The sequence below is a fragment of the Melospiza melodia genome, chromosome 7, assembly GCF_035770615.1.
Source record: "Melospiza melodia melodia isolate bMelMel2 chromosome 7, bMelMel2.pri, whole genome shotgun sequence".
Taxonomy (NCBI): domain Eukaryota; kingdom Metazoa; phylum Chordata; class Aves; order Passeriformes; family Passerellidae; genus Melospiza; species Melospiza melodia.
In genome coordinates this window covers 28,946,810-28,963,675 of record NC_086200.1, presented here as the reverse complement: position 1 = coordinate 28,963,675, position 16,866 = coordinate 28,946,810, and the positions used below count along the sequence as shown (strand labels likewise).

At 56.8% G+C, this 16,866-nt stretch overlaps 2 protein-coding genes across 2 annotated transcripts; one reads left to right on the top strand and one right to left on the bottom strand.

The window, feature by feature from the left end:
• Positions 1 to 393: 393 nt before the first annotated feature.
• Positions 394 to 10,878, top strand: RNF126 (ring finger protein 126). Its single transcript, XM_063160989.1, has 9 exons — positions 394 to 492; positions 2,861 to 2,919; positions 5,580 to 5,643; positions 7,234 to 7,478; positions 8,586 to 8,654; positions 8,738 to 8,807; positions 9,105 to 9,198; positions 9,703 to 9,818; positions 10,039 to 10,878. The coding sequence occupies exons 1-9, from the start codon at positions 418 to 420 to the stop codon at positions 10,189 to 10,191; spliced, it is 945 nt and encodes a 314-aa protein (XP_063017059.1). The 5' UTR covers positions 394 to 417; the 3' UTR covers positions 10,192 to 10,878.
• A 2,192-nt stretch (positions 10,879 to 13,070) lies between these two features.
• On the bottom strand, positions 13,071 to 16,866 carry FGF22 (fibroblast growth factor 22). The gene is made up of 3 exons (XM_063160990.1): positions 16,599 to 16,866; positions 13,701 to 13,804; positions 13,071 to 13,505 (listed from the first exon to the last, which is right to left on the bottom strand). Exons 2-3 carry the CDS (start codon positions 13,728 to 13,730, stop codon positions 13,311 to 13,313), a joined length of 225 nt encoding a protein of 74 aa, XP_063017060.1. The 5' UTR covers positions 13,731 to 13,804; positions 16,599 to 16,866; the 3' UTR covers positions 13,071 to 13,310.

Below are 16,866 nucleotides of genomic sequence, written 5' to 3'. Positions count from 1 at the left end.
CCTCACCTCAGCTCATTTTTTCCCCTTTTCTTTTAAAAATTAAATTGATATTTTCAAGCTCGGGGTTCCGTGGGGCTGAGAGAGCGATCAGGCCGGGCGAGGAGGGGGTGCAGGAAGGATTTGGTGGGGGGAGAGCAGGAAGGATTGGAGGGTTCCGGGAATACCGAGGGGTTCCCAGAATCGGGGATCCATCCCTCCACTTTCCCTAGCCACGCCCATCTCCTTATTTGGGCAAACCACGCCTATTATTTAACATTTAAAAGCCACGCCCTCGTTTAGCCACGCCCCCTCGGCGCTTTCCCCCCCCCCCCCCCCCCCCCCCCCTTCGCGTTTCTGCCGCGCGCTGTCCCTTGTCCCCCCTCGGCCGCCGTCGGCGCCGCGGCGCGCGCGGGGGGCGGGGCCGGCGGGTAGGGGAAGATGGCGGAGGCGTCGCCGCAGCCGGGCCGGTTCTTCTGCCATTGCTGCTCGGCCGAGATCGCCCCGCGCCTGCCCGTGAGCGGAGCACCGGGGAGCGCCGCCGGGGAGGGCCGGGAGAGCGGGCAGGGCCGGCTGGCGGCTCCGAGGGGGCGGGCACGTGGGGGGCGAGGCCTGAGGGGCCCAGGGGGCCTGAGCGGCCGGAGAGGCGGGGGCTGCCCTGAGGGGCTCCGCCCGTGGCACCGCGGCTCGGGGGCGTTGAGAGGGGCTCGGTAGCGAGGGAACGGGGCTGCGGCGGTGGGAACGGGTCGAGGGGCGGCGGCGGCGCGGCGGGAGCGGCCCTCGGGCCCGGTGCGCCCGATGGGGGAGGCCCGAGGCGGTTCGAGCGCTCCGGGCGCCTCACGGGGAACCGGGCTGGGACGGGAGGCGGTCAGACAACAGCCCCGGTACCGGCTGTGACACCCCCGGCCCGAGCAGCCTGATGCCAGCCGGTACCCGTGAAGCAGCGCGGGGTGTGGGGGTTTTTCGGGGTTTTTCGGGGTTTGGGGTTTCTCCGTGCTCTTTCGAGAGGTTTAATGAACACCATAACAGCCCGGCCGTGGGGGCGGCTGGGGCGCAGGGAGGTGCACGGCAATACGTGGGTAGAAACGCTGTGTAGGCACCTGGGCAGGTGCTTGAATCACGCACCAAAACGCGGTGTGTGAGCGTGGAGCTTGCACTGCTGTGGGTGGAAAAGGAGTGTGAGGATTTGCTGGATCAGTTGTTCCCCTGCTTGGCTTCCTGAGGTGTTCGGTGTGGTTTGGAGAGTGCTGCTGGTCTCTTTGTCCTGCCCCAAAAGCCATTGCTGGGTGCTGGCACTGAGCTTGAAAAGCCTGTGGGGACAAGCAGAGCTGTCCCTGCCGGGGGTGGCTGCTTTGGGACGTGTTTTTTGTCCTTTTGCCCTCTCTTTTGGGCCAGGGTGGGCCATGCTGGAGCTCCCAGCTGGTGTGGGAGAGTGAGGGCGAACTCACCGAGCTGTGGTGCCAGGAGGTGACGCGGGAAATCTGGTTTTTATTTCGGTTCAAACAGCTGGTGCTGGGCTGTGCTCACAGCTGCTTGTGTGCACATCTGGCTGTGCCAGCTGGGTTTGGGGGGCTCAGATCTGTGAGTTTAGGAGCTGGTTTTGGGGATTTAGGTTTCCTCAGGTTTTCTCTCAGGTTTCACTCCCCACCTGCAGGCGCAGTAACCAGCGCTGCCAAAGGAGGGACTCAAACAGCCCGAGAAACAACAAACGTTGACATTTGTGCTGTTCCAGCTGCAGAGGAATGTGCTGATCATAGAGACACACAGACACACAGCAGCTCCCTGGGCAGGGTGCTCAGGCCATGGCCACTCACCCTCGTGCCATGTGTGTCCCTCACCAGTTTGTGCCACAAATGGGGTTTTAATGGGCAGGGGGTTTTAATGGGCTACAGCTCCCTGTGCTCACCCAGCAGAGCCTGATCTGATGTCAGTGGTGCAGAGATGGTTGTTCCATCTCAGTCCTGTGTGGGAGAAGGAGCAGCCACCTCTCCCAGTCTCCTCCTGTATCTCCCTGAGCAGACACAGCACGTTCAGGGGCTCCAAGCTGTGCTCATTCCCTTGGGCCTTATCAGGGTTGGCTCTAGGGGCCAGAGGAGCGACCCCAAGGGCTTTATCAGCCTCAGCTCCTTGGGGGAATCCCTCAGTCTGGCTCAGGGCTGTGCCAGTTCCAGCACAGCAGCAAAAGGAAGTGGCAAACATTATTTTTAGAAGCTCTTAAATGCCTTCCGTGCTGAGCCTGGCTGTGCCAGCACAGGGATTTGGGGTGGTGTGGGGCAAGGGATGGCATTGGCTCCGTGCTGCTTCTTGAAGTGAAGTGAAACAGTTCCATTTCGGGGTGTCCAGAGTCCTGGGCTGGTTGTAGAGGATAAATTCCTCCTCACTAAGCCCAGAAATGTGAGGAGGGGCTGCACACTCAGCCTGTGTGTGCTGGCACGCTCAGGGATGGTGACAGCTCTCTGTAGTGAGCTCTGGGTGTGACAGTGTGAGGTCCTGGCTACACAACAGCTCAGAGTGTCCCTGTGAGCTGTGACCCTCAGGCTGTGTCAGTGACAGGGACCATTCAGCCTCCCTGAGCACCACAACCTCCCCAAACCCCTGCTGCCATTCCCACGTTGTGTCCTGCTCCTCAAACACGCAGCTGGGCCAAAGTTTGTGGCTTTGTTGTTTCACTTTCACTTCACTGGAGCTGCATCAGCTCTGTCTGTACTGGGGATTCATCAGCATCACCCTCATCGTGCTGAAGCTGAGCTCTGGAAGGGAAATGCTGGGCTTTGGGGTGTCTCTGGCTCTGGGACTGTTGCATGTGCACCCTCCCACCCTGTCACAGCCTGCAGCTCTGGGCTGCCACCTCCTCCTCTCACCCAGTGTGTGTCTTCTCCTGCAGGACTACATCTGCCCACGGTGTGAGTCTGGTTTTATTGAAGAGCTTCCTGAGGAGCCAAGGTACTGTGCTGCTCCACTGAGCCCACGTTGCTTTGCTCCCTTCCTAGTTCAATGTTTGCTGTAAAATGCACTGTTTTATTGCTTCTGCCCCAGCTTTAGCTCATCTTTCCTCACTTTTGGAATCCAGTGCTTTGTTGGCACTGTTTGCACCCACAGGCCAATCTGAGCAATGCTGAGCGTCCACAATGGCTCTGCTGAGGGGTGGGACAGGAATGGTTTGGTTTCAAACCAACATAAAGAAGTGTTAGGGAGGTTTTCTCTGTCCTGTGTGGTGGCTCTGACCTGATCAGGGCAGAGATAACCCCAGAGAAAGGGATCTGGGAATGGTGAGTGCTCCCTTCCCAGTTTAGAGGCAATGTTTGATGTAAAATGCACCATTTCTATTGCTTCTGCCCCAGCTTTAGCTCAGTTTTTCCTCACTTTTGGAATCCAGTGCTTTGTTGGCACAGTTTGCATCCACAGGCCAATCTGAGCAATGCTGAGGGGTGGGACAGGAATGGTTTGATTTCAGACAAACATAAAGAAGTGCTGGGGAGGTTTTCTCCGTGCTGTGTGGTGGTTTTGACCTGATCAGGGCAGAGATAACCCCAGACAGAGGTTTCTATTGCTTCTGCCCCAGCTTTAGCTCAGTTTTTCCTCACTTTTGGATTACTGTGCTTTGTTGGCACAATTTGCACCCACAGCCCAATCTGCCATGGCAATACTGAGCATCCAATGTCTCTGCTGAGGGGTGCAGCAGGAATGGTTTAATTTCAAACAAATATAAAGAAGTGTTAGGGAGGTTTTCTCTGTCCTGTGTGGTGGCTCTGACCTGATCAGAGCAGAGATAACCCCAGACAGAGATTTCTATTGCTTCTGCCCCAGCTTTAGCTCAGTTTTTCCTCACTTTTGGAATCCAGTGCTTTGTTGGCACAATTTGCACCCACAGCCCAATCTGCCATGGCAATACTGAGCATCCAATGTCTCTGCTGAGGGGTGGAGCAGGAATGGTTTGATTTCAAACAAATATAAAGAAGTGTTAGGGAGGTTTTCTCTGTCCTGTGTGGTGGCTCTGACCTGATCAGAGCAGAGATAACCCCAGAGAGGTTTCTATTGCTTCTGCCCCAGCTTTAGCTCAGTTTTTCCTCACTTTTGGAATCCAGTGCTTTGTTGGCACAATTTGCACCCACAGGCCAATCTGAGCAATGCTGAGGGGTGGGACAGGAATGGTTTGATTTCCAAACAAACAGAAAGAAGTGCTAGGGAGGTTTTCTCTGTCCTGTGTGGTGGTTTTGACCTGATCAGAGCAGAGATAACCCCAGAGAGAGGTTTCTATTGCTTCTGCCCCAGCTTTAGCTCAGTTTTTCCTCACTTTTAGATTACAGTGCTTTGTTGGCACAGTTTGCACCCACAGCCCAATCTGCCATGGCAATACTGAGCATCCAATGTCTCTGCTGAGGGGTGGAGCAGGAATGATTTGATTCCAAACAAACATAAAGAAGTGCTAGGGAGGTTTTCTCTGTCCTGTGTGGTGGCCCTGACCTGATCAGGGCAGAGATAACCCCAGAGAGATTTCTATTGCTTCTGCCCCAGCTTTAGCTCAGTTTTTCCTCACTTTTGGATTACAGTGCTTTGTTGGCAGAGTTTGCATCCACAGGCCAATCTGAGCAATGCTGAGGGGTGGGACAGGAATGGTTTGATTCCAAACAAACAGAAAGAAGTGTTAGGGAGGTTTTGCCTGTGCTGTGTGGTGGCTCTGACCTGATCAGGGCAGAGATAACCCCAGACAGGGATCTGGGAACGGTGAGTGCATGAACACCTCAGTGTAAGCAGTGACTGTGTTGGGAATGAGCAGCAAAACGTTGTGGCTGAGACTTTGGACTCTGCCCTGGAGCAGTGAAGTCCGTGTTTCTGTGCTGCTCTGCTGCCACAGGTGGCAGAAGCAGCAGGAATGTTTTAAAATGTTTCACTTTTGTTTGTGAGGCCCCAGCTGTGACTGGCAGTGCAGGGGCCAGGGGCAATGGGTGTTGCTGCCTAATGGTTGTGGTGCATGGCCTGGGGCTTCTGCACTGAGCAGGTGATGGTTGGTTTGATCACCAGCCCTGGAGCCAGAAAATCCATGCTGGCTGATCCTGACTGTTTTGGTGATTCCCTGTGACCTTGGGAGAGTCCCATATTTGCTGAATCTCTGTGGTTTCAGTGCCATGAACTTGGCTCTGAGCAGGAAATGTTCCTGCAGCTCTGAAAGCAGAAGTCTGACAAGAGTTGGAGTTTTCCCAACATTCTGAGCTGTTTGGTTCTGTAGAGAAGTTTCTTTGATTCAAGATTAGACTTCTGTGTCTCGGGGTCACAGAGATCAGCGTTTGTGCTTTAAGTCTTCCTGGTGCTCTGGAGGATTAGCTGGTGTGTTTGAGATGGATTGTTGGGCAAATCCTCACTTGACATCATGGTTCAGACACTTCTGTGAAGCCTGTGAGCTCTAATAGAGTATGGAGAAGTGGGTGAGGATGTGGGAAAATGAAAGATTCAGGGAGGGAAAATTGATTGAGGCAATCAGAAAATCAGCAGCTGAGGGAGGACCAGGCTCTGTTGAGCTGCCTCTGCCCTGGGATGGGAGGGGGGGGCAGAAAAGCCTTGGAAGCTGCTGTGAGAAGATTACCAGTGCTCTTCATTCTCCACAGGAATGCTGACAATGAGACCAGCTCCTCCACGTCAGCCCCTGATCAGAGCAGGCATCCTTTTGAGGTGAGCAAGTCCTTTCTCTCCTCCACCACCTTCTGCTTTGCTCTTGGATTGAATATTTTTCCAATAGTGCATCGTTTAAACATTTCCCAGCTCGTGACAGAACTTGGAAAGGGGGAATTCATATCCTCCACATGCTGCTCCTGCAATCTCCACATCCCATATTTTTGCTGTGTGTGTTCCATGGGACCATCACTCAGCTGATTCCAGTTGTGAAGGGGCTCAGCAGGATTTGGGTGTGTTGCTATGCAGTAGCCTCAGCTTGGAAGCAGCAGTGACACACCAAAGAAAAACCAGGGAAATGTGATTATTTCTGCCTTTGTGTGCAGTTCCAGTGTCTGTTCCTCACTGAGCTGCTGCTGAGGGTGCTGATCCCAGTGTCACCCCAGGCTGTGACATCTGTGTGCCACCTGAGCCTGTTGGCAGCTCCTGCTCTTGGGGTCTGTTTGGGAGTGTTTTAGCTGGATGTGACATGGACTCTGCTTAGCAGTTTGTCCTCTAGTGGGAGAATATTCCCTGGTCATTCCCAGGTGTTGCAGAAATGTACTTGCTGTGAGGAGAAACAGAAGAGGACATCAGCCAGTGTGGAAGTGCATCCTATCAGGAATTGCCATCATGTCAGGAATTGTCCCCTTATGAATCACTTTGATCCAAGCATCTCAGAACTTTTAGGGGCTGTGATTTGGAACTGACCTTCCCATTTCACTACAAACTATTTACTCCAATCACTCATATTAGAGAAAATATTAGCACACATGTATTTACTCATAGACTTTGAAACTGCTGCTGCAGGTATGTCACGTTCCAGTTAGAAGTGGCCATGAAGAGCAATGTCAGAGTGAGATCAAACAACTTATGGGTGTTTATTGGAATAAGGCTCCCAGTATTACCAGTTAGATTGTGCCTGGGCCAGTCTGACCCTCGCTGCTGGGCCAAAGGCAGCAACTGTGGTGTATCACCCCAGAGATACCTTGGCTTGCTGGAGATTGCAGCTGGGCACTGAACAAGTCCAGGCTGGTTAGGAACCCCGTTTACCTCAGGAGGAATAGCTTCAAGTGATGGTGAAGAGAAAAAGGAGAGGATTCTGCTGGAGGGTTTAATGTCCAGAGGTTTATTCCATGGTTACAGAGGTCTGAACGTGAGCAACTGCTCCAACAGAATCCCCCCGCATGGTCTGATCACCTTTTAAGCTCAGGGACAGGGGGAGGGGAGGTACAGGTGAGCCACCAACCAGGTGAGAGGGGCAGGGTCTCAGGGGAAGGTGATACCCAGACAGGCCAATGACCCCTGGGCATAGGGGCATCCTTTGAACTTGACCAACCACACGACGCCTTGCTGGAATGTTCAGCCTGATTGACAGGACTCACTCAGCATGGGGGCAAGGGGGAAGGGAGAGAGGCATAGGCACACCTGGGGAAGTGACCTGGAAGGCCAGAATGGGACATTACAGCACACCACAACAGGTGTTGGGTCAAGTGTGGCAGACTGCAGGGGCTGGGGTGGAGGTGGCCAGCAGCATCTTTGTCCTGTTCTGAATTTTACTGTCATTCCTGTTGTTACAATCTGTCCTCTGCATTCCCTCCCTCCCTCCAGAACGTGGATCAGCACTTGTTCACCTTGCCCCCGGGCTATGGCCAGTTTGCTTTTGGCTTCTTTGACGACAGCTTTGAGTTTCCCTTCGGGTCCAACGTGCAGCAGGCAGAGGACAACCGGGACTCGGAGAACCGGCGGGAGCGCGAGCACCAGTCCCGGCACCGCTACGGCGCCCGGCAGCCCCGCGCCCGCCTGGCCACGCGCCGGGCCTCGGGCAGGCACGAGGGAGTGCCCACGCTGGAAGGGTGAGGAACATTCTGGAACCTCAGCGGGGATCCTTGGTGTTCCTCACCTTTCCTCCTGGTTTGTTGGAGCGGCATCCCAAAGATTTCCAGCGCTGCCGCGGGTGACGTCTGTGTGCCGCCTAAGCGTGTTGGCGGCTCCTGCTTTTGGGGTTTGTTTGGGGTGTTTTAGCTGGGTGGTGACATAGACTGTGCTTAGGAGCTTGTCCTCTAGTGGGAGAATATTCCCTGGTCATTGCCAGGTGTTGCAAAATTGTTGTACTTGAAGAGAACACCAGGCAGTGTGTAAGTGCATCTTAGGAGCCAGTTGCCATTGTGTCAGGAATTGTCCCCTTATGAACAAGAAGCTCTTAAAAGAGAACTCTTAAAAGTTTCAAATATTGAGACTTTATCAGTGGCTGATCACTCCCTAAGCTGCCATTGCAATTGCTGTAGGGTATTTTTGCCATCTGTGTCCCACCTGAGCCTGTTGGGATCTGTTTGGGGTTTTTTAGCTGAGTGGTGACATGGACTGAGCTTAGGAGTTTGTCCTCAAGTGGGAGAATATTCCCTGGTCATTGCCAGGTGTTGCAAAATTGTTGTACTTGAAGAGAACAACAGGCAGTGTTTGTGTAAGTGCATCTTGGGAGCCATTCACCATCATGTCAGGAATTGTCCCCTTATGAATCAAATATTGAGACTTTATCAGTGGCTGATCACTCCCTAAGCTGCCATTGCAATTTCTGTAGGCTATTTTTGCCATCTGTGTCCCACCTGAGCCTGTTGGGGTCTATTGGGGTGTTTTAGCTGGATGGTGACATAGACTGTGCTTAGGAGCTTGTCCTCTAGTGGGAGAATATTCCCTGGTCATTCCCAGGTGTTGCAAAAATGTTGTACTTCTGTAAGGGGAAACAGAAGAGAACACCAGACAGTGTGGAAGTGCATCTTGGGAGCCACTCGCCATCATGTCAGGAATTTTCCCCTTATGAATCAAATATTGAAACTTTATCAGTGGCTGATCACTCTCTAAGCTGCCATTGGAATTGCTGTAGGTTATTTTTAATTGCCCCCAACAATGTGACAGCCAGCAAACTTTAATTCTTACACAATCCTGGTTTTCTTACCTTTCAGAATTATCCAGCAGCTGGTCAATGGAATTATTGCACCGACCACAATTCCAAACCTAGGCCTGGGCCCTTGGTGAGTTGGAGGATGTGCTGCTCTCTGTGACAGTGTCTCCTTGGTGCTCCAGGATGAACTCACTTGCTGTCCTTGCTCCTCAGGGGAGTCCTGCACTCAAATCCGATGGACTACGCCTGGGGTGCCAACGGCCTGGATGCGATTATCACACAGGTAAAACTGGGGTTCCCTGCAGCTCCATCCTCCTGTGCAGTGCTGCAGGAGGGGCAGCACCTCTGGGGATGCAGGGAATCAGGGGCTGGGGGACTGAAATGGGAAAGGATCTGCAGTGGTCACTGCCAGGTGTTGTAAAATTGTTGTACTTGCTGTGAGGGGAAACAGAAAAGAACACCAGACAGTGCTTGTGTAAGTGCATCTAAGTCCAGGTGCCCTGGCTCAGGAAACGAGTGGATTCTGTGTGCTGCTGAGCTCACCTCTCTGTTCTGCCTGCCTGGCTGGTTGTTTTTCCAGTTACTGAATCAGTTTGAAAACACTGGACCGCCGCCAGCGGACAAAGAGAAGATCCAGGCCCTCCCCACCATACAGATCACACAGGAGCACGTAGGTACGTGTCTGCTCCATGGAGTTGTGCACTGGAAGCTCTCTGTAATACTTTCTTGAGACTTAAAATTTGTCTGTTTGTACCTTTGAGGCATAAAACATTTCAAAGCTGAAGGGGCTCTGTTACACTCACACAAAAAAAGAACAATATAGGTTGGACGGATTTGCTCTGGGGAGGTTTTGAGAAGTTCAGTGTGGACAGAGATGGAAAAGCAGAAGGGAAAGGAAGGATGAGGCATAGCCTGGGCAGTGGGAAGTGGGGTGATGGTGTGAGGACTGCAGAGAACCAAGCATTCATCCTGACAGGAATGGTGTGGGGACTGTAGAGCTCCAAGCTTTCCTCCTGACAGGAATGGTGTGGGGACTGTAGAGCTCCAAGCTTTCCTCCTGACAGGAACAGAGCCATGCTAGGGAAGGGGAGAGGGATGACAAGTCCAGAGTCAGGGGCTTTGCACCTCGTTCTCTCCTCCTTTGCTCAGCTGGGCTTGGCTTTCTGTGTGCCATGCAGATTCCGGGTTGGAGTGCCCTGTGTGTAAGGAAGATTACACAGTCGGGGAGAACGTGCGGCAGTTACCGTGCAATCACCTGTTCCACGACGGCTGCATCGTCCCGTGGCTGGAGCAGGTGAGTGCCTGGGGCCTGCAGCACTGGGGGCTTTGTCTGCTCCTGCTCCCCTCTGTAAATATTTTCCTACCTCCACGATGAGGCCTGAGCACCTGTGGTCAGAGGATGGAGTGTCATCCCAGCCCATTCCTCGAGTGCTGCTCCCCTGTTGTGTTTCTAATCCCGTTTCCCCTATTTCTTGTTTTGTTTTTTGTTTTTTTTTTTTGTCTGCTCCCCAAAGCATGACACGTGTCCCGTCTGCCGGAAAAGTTTAAGTGGACAAAACACTGCCACAAACCCCCCAGGACTCACAGGGATGAACTTCTCGTCATCCTCCTCCTCCTCCTCTTCCTCCAGCTCACCAAGTAATGAAAACTCATCGAACAACTCATGAATCTTAACGCACCCTCTGTCCCCGGGGCCCTTCCACTGTTCCCCTTCCCTCCCTGGGCACCGCGAGCAGCCAAAGGGGCTTCCAGAGCAGAGCGAGGGGAGGGGACGAGGCAGGAGCAGTGCCCCCAGAATTTCCTTTTGATTTCTGAAGACACGGAGCCTCTGGGTCCTTCAGAGATGAGAAGCCTCAAGTTCTGTGATGAAAAAAAGGGGGGAAAAGAGCTCTGTCTGTCAATAAAAACATCCTCTTTGCGTGGACTTTACCCATTGCAGTGCGAGGCTGCTGCGCTCCCCGGCTGGGAACCCCGAGGTGCTGAGCGAGTGGTTGAATCCCGAATGGAAATGTTGTTTGTATGGGTTTGAATTTGAGATCCCTTTCTTTTTATTTCTTTTGCTCCTCCTCCCCCTTGGATACTATCTTTTTTTTCTGCTTTGGAGATTGACGTCTAAAATGGAAGTATAAGGATGCTGCCTCCCCCCCCCTGCCCCAGGATCACCAGCTGGGGAGGACCAATAGCTGTCACTGAAACAGGAACTCTCAAGTAGACCCCGGGATCCTTCCCCGTCCCATCTCGAGTCCCTTTTATTTCTCTTTATAACCTCGCCCGCTGATACTCAACACTGAAAGGGGTTTTTATAAATCTTAAATTATTACTGTTGTCAATAAATGGACATTTCAGCTCTGCGAGCCATTCTGCATGATTTGAGGAAAGCTACAGGGTAAGCTCTGAGGCCACCAAGCTGTCCTGCCTTCGCCAGGGGCAGGCTGGGCCTCTCTGAGCCCTCCTGCGTGCTGGGAGTTGCTGTGGGAGCCACTGCCAGCCTGTGGATCACTGCACAGGTAGCCAAGGATCGCAGCTGGAATCATCCTCGCCTGGTGTTTTCTATTTTTTACACCTTTTTCCCCCCCTTACAGTCCTGCCCCCCTCCTCGCAGCTGGGGCAGGCTGTTCTGCTGGGCCGACACAGGACTGGGTGTGCAGCAGAACGAGGACCAGCAAATCTCATTGTGACTGAGTAATTACCAGGAAAACAACATTTTGGAGAGAAAAAAAAAAAAATGTATTGCAAAGCTACTTAAAATAGAGCTGATTAAAACAAGGAGAGAGAGAAAAAATATCCAGGTATGTTTGTGACTCAGTTTCTGTGACAGAGCTGGAGCTCGGAGAATGACAAGAATGTCACCAGAGAGGGCAGTGACTCCCTGCCATGTCCCTGCTTCCTGGGCCCTGAGGCATGAGAGGAGAAGCTCTCACCATCATCACTGGGAGCCCCTTCCCCTCACAGGGACTTGAGGTGGTCAGGAGGTTTCCTGGAGGGCTGGGGGTCTCTGATGGTGCCACATTTGGGACTGCTCTGTGCCAGAGGCCAGAGCAGCTAAGGGAGAAGCTGTCCCCATGGGAGAAGTGGGTGGAGGGTTTGGCAGTTTGGGGGGTTCCCTGCCTCTCCCTCAGCTTTTGGGGCTGCTGGGGAAGGTGCTTGCTCCTGTAGAGCTTGGGTGTCTCTTCTAAAGCAGCATCACCCCAGGTTCTGACTCCCTTCCATGAGCTTCCTGAGAAGAGAGGAACCTCCTTGGGTGTCTCTTCCAAAGCAGCATCACCCCATGGTCTGACTCCCTTCCATGAGCTTCCTGAGAAGAGATGAACCTCCTTGAGGAGAGGGAAGGATGGTTTGGTCTTTCTTGAGCCATTTCAGAGCACAAGAAGTTGGTTTGTTGGAGAAAGTGTCCCCAGCTGTGGGCCAGGGCCAGGGGCTGGCAGGGAGCGACTTGCCCGGACTGTTTTTCTTCCTCAGCTTGGCTGGGCAGTGTGGCGGCGCCTTTCATCTCCCAGGAGGGTTTATCTCAGGACTGGTGTGTCGGGGTTAATGGCTCATCCTCTGCCAGGGGTTGAGCCACAAGCCTGGGCTGCTGAGGTGGGTGGCAGCAAAAAAGGTCCCAGCTGAACCTGCGCGTGTCCGTCGGCTGACCCCACACCGAGGAAAGGCTTTGCTGTTTCGTCACCAAAACAAGAAACCTGGAAAATCCTTCCCTCTCCCACTGTTTCAGCTGTGGCAGGGGCATCCTGGCTCCCCCACGTGTTTGGGGATGATTTCTCATGTGTGAGCAGCACTCAGATGGGTTTCAAGTGGGCTGAGCAAAGTCCCGGGTGGGTGCATGGCAGGTGCTGCCCACCTGGCAGGGGCTCACCACAGTCAGCACATGGTTAATACAGAGCTGTTCCCTCTCAGACTCGTTTGGAGCTGGTTGGGTCAGAAATGGAACGAGTTTGGTGGTTTTTGCTGGGGCCATTGCTCTGTCTGACGTGACAGTGACCGGGATGCTGGGCCTGGCCTGGTGCAGGGATGTGCCCTGGCCACACGCTGAGGTGCAGGAGCTGTTCCTGGCCATGCTGCCCTCCAGCTGAGGGGCTGCTCCTCACCACTGTCCACTGTCCCAGCTTGTTGGGGATGAGGCTGCAGAGCTGGGCTGCAGGACTGGCTGTGGCCAGGGACAGCCCTGGAGCTGTGTCTGCCTGAGGATCTGAGCTGCCTCCTGCTCCTGCTCCCTCCTTTGTGCCACTGAAGCACCGCGGCTGTTCTCCTGCAGGGTGGGCGGGGGTCAGCGAAAAGCTGGATGTGGCAAAGGACCGGCTGGGCTCCCTGCCAGTGGCAGCAGTGACACTGGTGGCTGCAGCCACAAGCACACGGGAGCCAATCCCTCCCATGCCAAGCCAAGTTCACCATCAAAGCTCCAAGACCTGCTCCTGTTCCATACCACGAACACAGCTTTAATTGCCACGGAAGCTCGGACACAGACAGCCTGCTGGTACATCCCAGCCCTGCAGAGATGCCATAAGCAGATTCTGGCCCCTGCTCCAGTCGTGTTCCCCACACCAGCCCTGTGCCAGGCTGTCCTGGTTTAGGGCAAATTTGGGAACACTGGGAGAACCACAGCCCTGCACGGCTGAGCCTGGAGTATCTACCTTCCACATCCCTCTGCCGTGCGTTAAAAATAAAGCAATAAATAGCAAAAAAAAATAGATATGTACATAAATAAAATAACATTTTTTTCCTTGTTTTTTTTTTTTTTTTTTTTTTTTTTCTTTCTTCCTACAGGACCGTCTGGAGCTGCCCACGGCGTTCAGCTGACGAGCATGGGGAGGAAGTGTGTGGAGAGGTGCTGCCGGCTTGTCCTGCCCCCTCTCTGTGGCCGGCCCTTGCTGTTGAGCGACAGGAACATGGGGCGGCCGCGGTGCCGCCAGCGCAGCGACGCGTACGTGTTGTAGCCGTTCTCCTCGATGCGCTCCGTGAACTTGCAGTTGGGGCTGAACTCCTTCTGGCAGGAGAGGGAAGGGGGTGAGGAGGGGGTGGCTCTGCTCAGCTGGAGCCCCTCGCACCCCCAAGAGCGAGGCAGGGCAGGACCCTGGCTCCTTCCGTGGGTGCAGGTGAAGGAAAGCAGGAGCCTGTGGCGAGCCTGCCCTGAGCCTGTGACTCTGGAGCAGTCCCTGCCAGGAGGCAGCGTCCGACCTACCGAGCCGTAGAGCCTCCCGCGCTTGTTCATGGCCAGGTAGAAGCCGGTGTGCACCGCCCGGATGGCCACGACGCCGACACGAACCGACCGGATCTCAACGATGCCTGCGGGCCAGGGAAGCGCGGCGTGAGCCAGGGAGGGACAGGCGACCTTCCCTGCCCCTGCTGGCTCTGTGGGCACAGTGGCCTCCTTCTAGAGGGAGGGAGTTGCTGCAGCCCAAGCTGGGAGTGGGAGGAGGAACCTCTGATCCAAGCAAGGTTTGATCTTTACTCCTCTCCTCCCCAGGGTCCAGCCACTTCGCAGAAGCGGGAGCGATGCCAAGCACAACCTCGTGTGTGTCCTGCCCTCCCTGGCAGCTCTGCCCGTTCATCCATCCCCAGCACGGTGCCCGCGGTGCCCCGGGGCCCTGACCCGCCTCCCGCAGGGCCAAGTGGGCATGGGGGTGGCAGCGACAGCACTCATCCTGTTATTGTGGACAAAGGCACACAGCAGAGCTCTGTGGGGCAGGAATAAGCCTGCACAGTGCTGTCCATGGATGCCAAATTTCCTGGTGGAAAGTGAGGACGAGCAGCCCCATTCCCAGCGCTGTGAGCACTGAGGATGAGCCCAGGGGGCGGCTGTGAAGCCACAGCTGGGCTGGCGTGTGTGTGCCCCGACCGCCGAGCTCCGGCTCTGCCGCTAATGGGAAAGGCATGCGGTCAGACCAGCGGCTCTGGCACGGGGAAACACCCAGAGCATCATCGGGGCCTCTGGATTCCTGCACTGCCTCACGCCGGCCGGCCCCGAGCGCCGCTGCCCGCCAGGCACGGAGGGAAGGGGAGAAGGAATGTCCAGCGATGTGGACAGGGCAGCAGAAAGCGCCGGAGCAGCAGCAGGATCGGCCACTGGGCACCACTGCAGGGCTGGACAGGGTGGGAGGGCACCCTGCAGCCCCTGGGCAAGGGGTTCTCATCAATCTCCTGGCATCGTTGGCATTCCCTGGGCATCACCTGCCTGCGGGAGGCTGGCAGTGGGCAGGGTGGATCCAGCACTGGGGCAGCGTTCGGCTCCCCCGGGATTTGCAGCCCTGCTGCCACGGGAAGAACTGACAGGGCACTGACTGAGTGTCTGTGAATCCATCCCACTTGGTCGCTGTGTGAAGCTGCTGCTATTTATAAGGCCTTGTGCTTTTCTAAAAATAACCCCCTTCTCTTGCCAGCGCTCTGCCGCCCTTTGTTTGCAGGTGCCTGCCCAGTACCTGGCCAGAGCCGGCTCCCAGTGCTCCCAGTCTCACTCAGCCCCAAAGGGGTCTCAGGGAGGATGGGGCAGATGCAGAGCTTGACGTGGGGGAGTCCCTGAAGATCCCCTGCCACCCCAGAGCTGCCAGTGGGGCTGGTCCAGCAGCTTCTGCGAGGGCTGTGGAGCAGAGCCCAGCCCAGGCGCTCACAGATAAGCAGAGTGAGCCTCGTGTACAGCCCGGAGCTGCTCTGCCTGCCAGCTCCCATGGCCACACCATGGAGGGAACGTGTTGGGGTGCTTTGTGCTGGCACTGTGCCTGCTCGGGACTCCCGACAGCCTCCGACACCGCAGGAGGGTTCCCTGGGCTGGGCTGGGCTGGGCTGGGCTGCCGTGTCCCGGGGCTGTGCTGGAGCAGGACATGGGCTGGGGGTGCTGCAGCCCTCCTGCCCCAAACCCCAACACCCTGTCAGGACATCTTTTCCAAGGTCCCCCTCCTTGTCCAGCTGCTGTCCTGCCAGCCTGCTGCCCCCATCCGTGTCCCAGGAGCTCAGACCCTGCGCCCCGATGGGATACCTGGGCGTTTGCAGCCCTGCCACATCCCTGGGGACCCTGTCCCTCTGCCCACCCTGCTGTCTCGAGTCCCAGCCTGCTCTGACAGGGATGTTCTGCTGTCCCACATCGGACAGATGCCCCATTCTGGGACCAGCATCACCGCAAAGCTTCCTGCATCCCCCCTCCTCCTCCTCCTCAGCCTTCATCCCCCGCAGTGTGTTAATGGGGGAACGATCAGATCCTCCAGCCCATGGGGAATGCAGGGCAGGGGGACATCGTGAACCGGCAGGACAAGATGGGACAAAGGACCCCCGAGAGACCCCCTGGAACCCCCCAGCCGCTGGGAAAGCACCGCCGGGTGCCCGGGCAGTGCCCGCCGGTGGCCGTGCCCCTCTTACGGCTCCTACGGGGCAGTGACGGGGGCAGCCGGTGCCGGTGGCGCTCCCGGAGCGCCGGGGGACAGCGGGGACAGCGAGGACCCGCCGCTCTGGCGCTCCCGGAGGAGCGGGCACTGAGATTTCCCCAGAGGGAAGAGCCGCGGGCTCTCCCCGGGCAGGGCATGGAGGGTCCCGTCACCGACCCGAGGCGCCTCCGCCGCAGCCCCAACACCGGCGGGATCGCGCCGTGGGCGGGGGGCGGCCCCAGATCCCGGCTCTCCCCCGTTCCCGGTGCCGGTCCCGTCCGCACTCACTGCCCGGCCGCTCCCTCCAGCGCGTTCCCTCCACGCCGCCGCCGCCGTCGATGCGCAGGAAGAAGCGGGTGGCGGAGAAAAGCCGCCGCCAGCGCACGTCGCCCTCCAGGTGCCCGTAGCTGCGGGGCGGCCGCCGGCCGGTCCCGGTGGCACTGCCCGCTCCCGGTCCCGGCCCCGCCAGCACGGCGAGAGCCCCGGCCAGGCAGGCGGCGATGGCGGCGGGGCCCCCGCGCCTCATGGCAGCGGGCGGCGGGCGACAGGCGGGCGACGGGCCATGGGCCATGGCCACGGCGGCGACCGGCGACCGGCCCCGACGGCGCGAGCGGCCGGGATGGGCGGCCGGGGCGGGGCGGTGGCGGCGAATGGGCGGGGCGGGGACCGGGGCGGTGCCTCCCATTCATAAATCGGCGCCCCGACGGCTGTCCCGGGTCACTTACTGCCCGCGGTCACTCGCCCACCACCGCGGGGACAGCACGGTCCGGTATCCGCCGTCTGCCGCGATGGGCGGGCTCGGGACGAGAGCCGCGGGGAGAGGCGGAGGGCGCGGGGCTGCTGTGGGTCAGCACCTGCGGAGGGTGGCGTCCATCCGTAGCCCCACCTGACATGCGCCGAGCTCGGGCCGGAGAGGCGCGGGTCAGCCGGGCTCCACCGTTTTCCCCGGCTCCGCCACCTCCCGGAGCCTCCGCCGCGTCCCGGGCTCCGCGC

Bases quoted from the DNA above. Each gene is read 5' to 3' on its own strand.
- FGF22 (XM_063160990.1), bottom strand. From the start codon at position 13,730: ATGAACAAGCGCGGGAGGCTCTACGGCTCG. The intron at 13,506-13,700 runs GTAGGTCGGACG...CTCTCCTGCCAG, and splicing joins GCGGGAGGCTCTACGGCTCG to AAGGAGTTCAGCCCCAACTG.
- RNF126 (XM_063160989.1), top strand. From the start codon at position 418: ATGGCGGAGGCGTCGCCGCAGCCGGGCCGGTTCTTCTGCCATTGCTGC. The intron at 7,479-8,585 runs GTGAGGAACATT...CTTACCTTTCAG, and splicing joins GGAGTGCCCACGCTGGAAGG to AATTATCCAGCAGCTGGTCA. The intron at 8,808-9,104 runs GTAAAACTGGGG...TTGTTTTTCCAG, and splicing joins TGGATGCGATTATCACACAG to TTACTGAATCAGTTTGAAAA.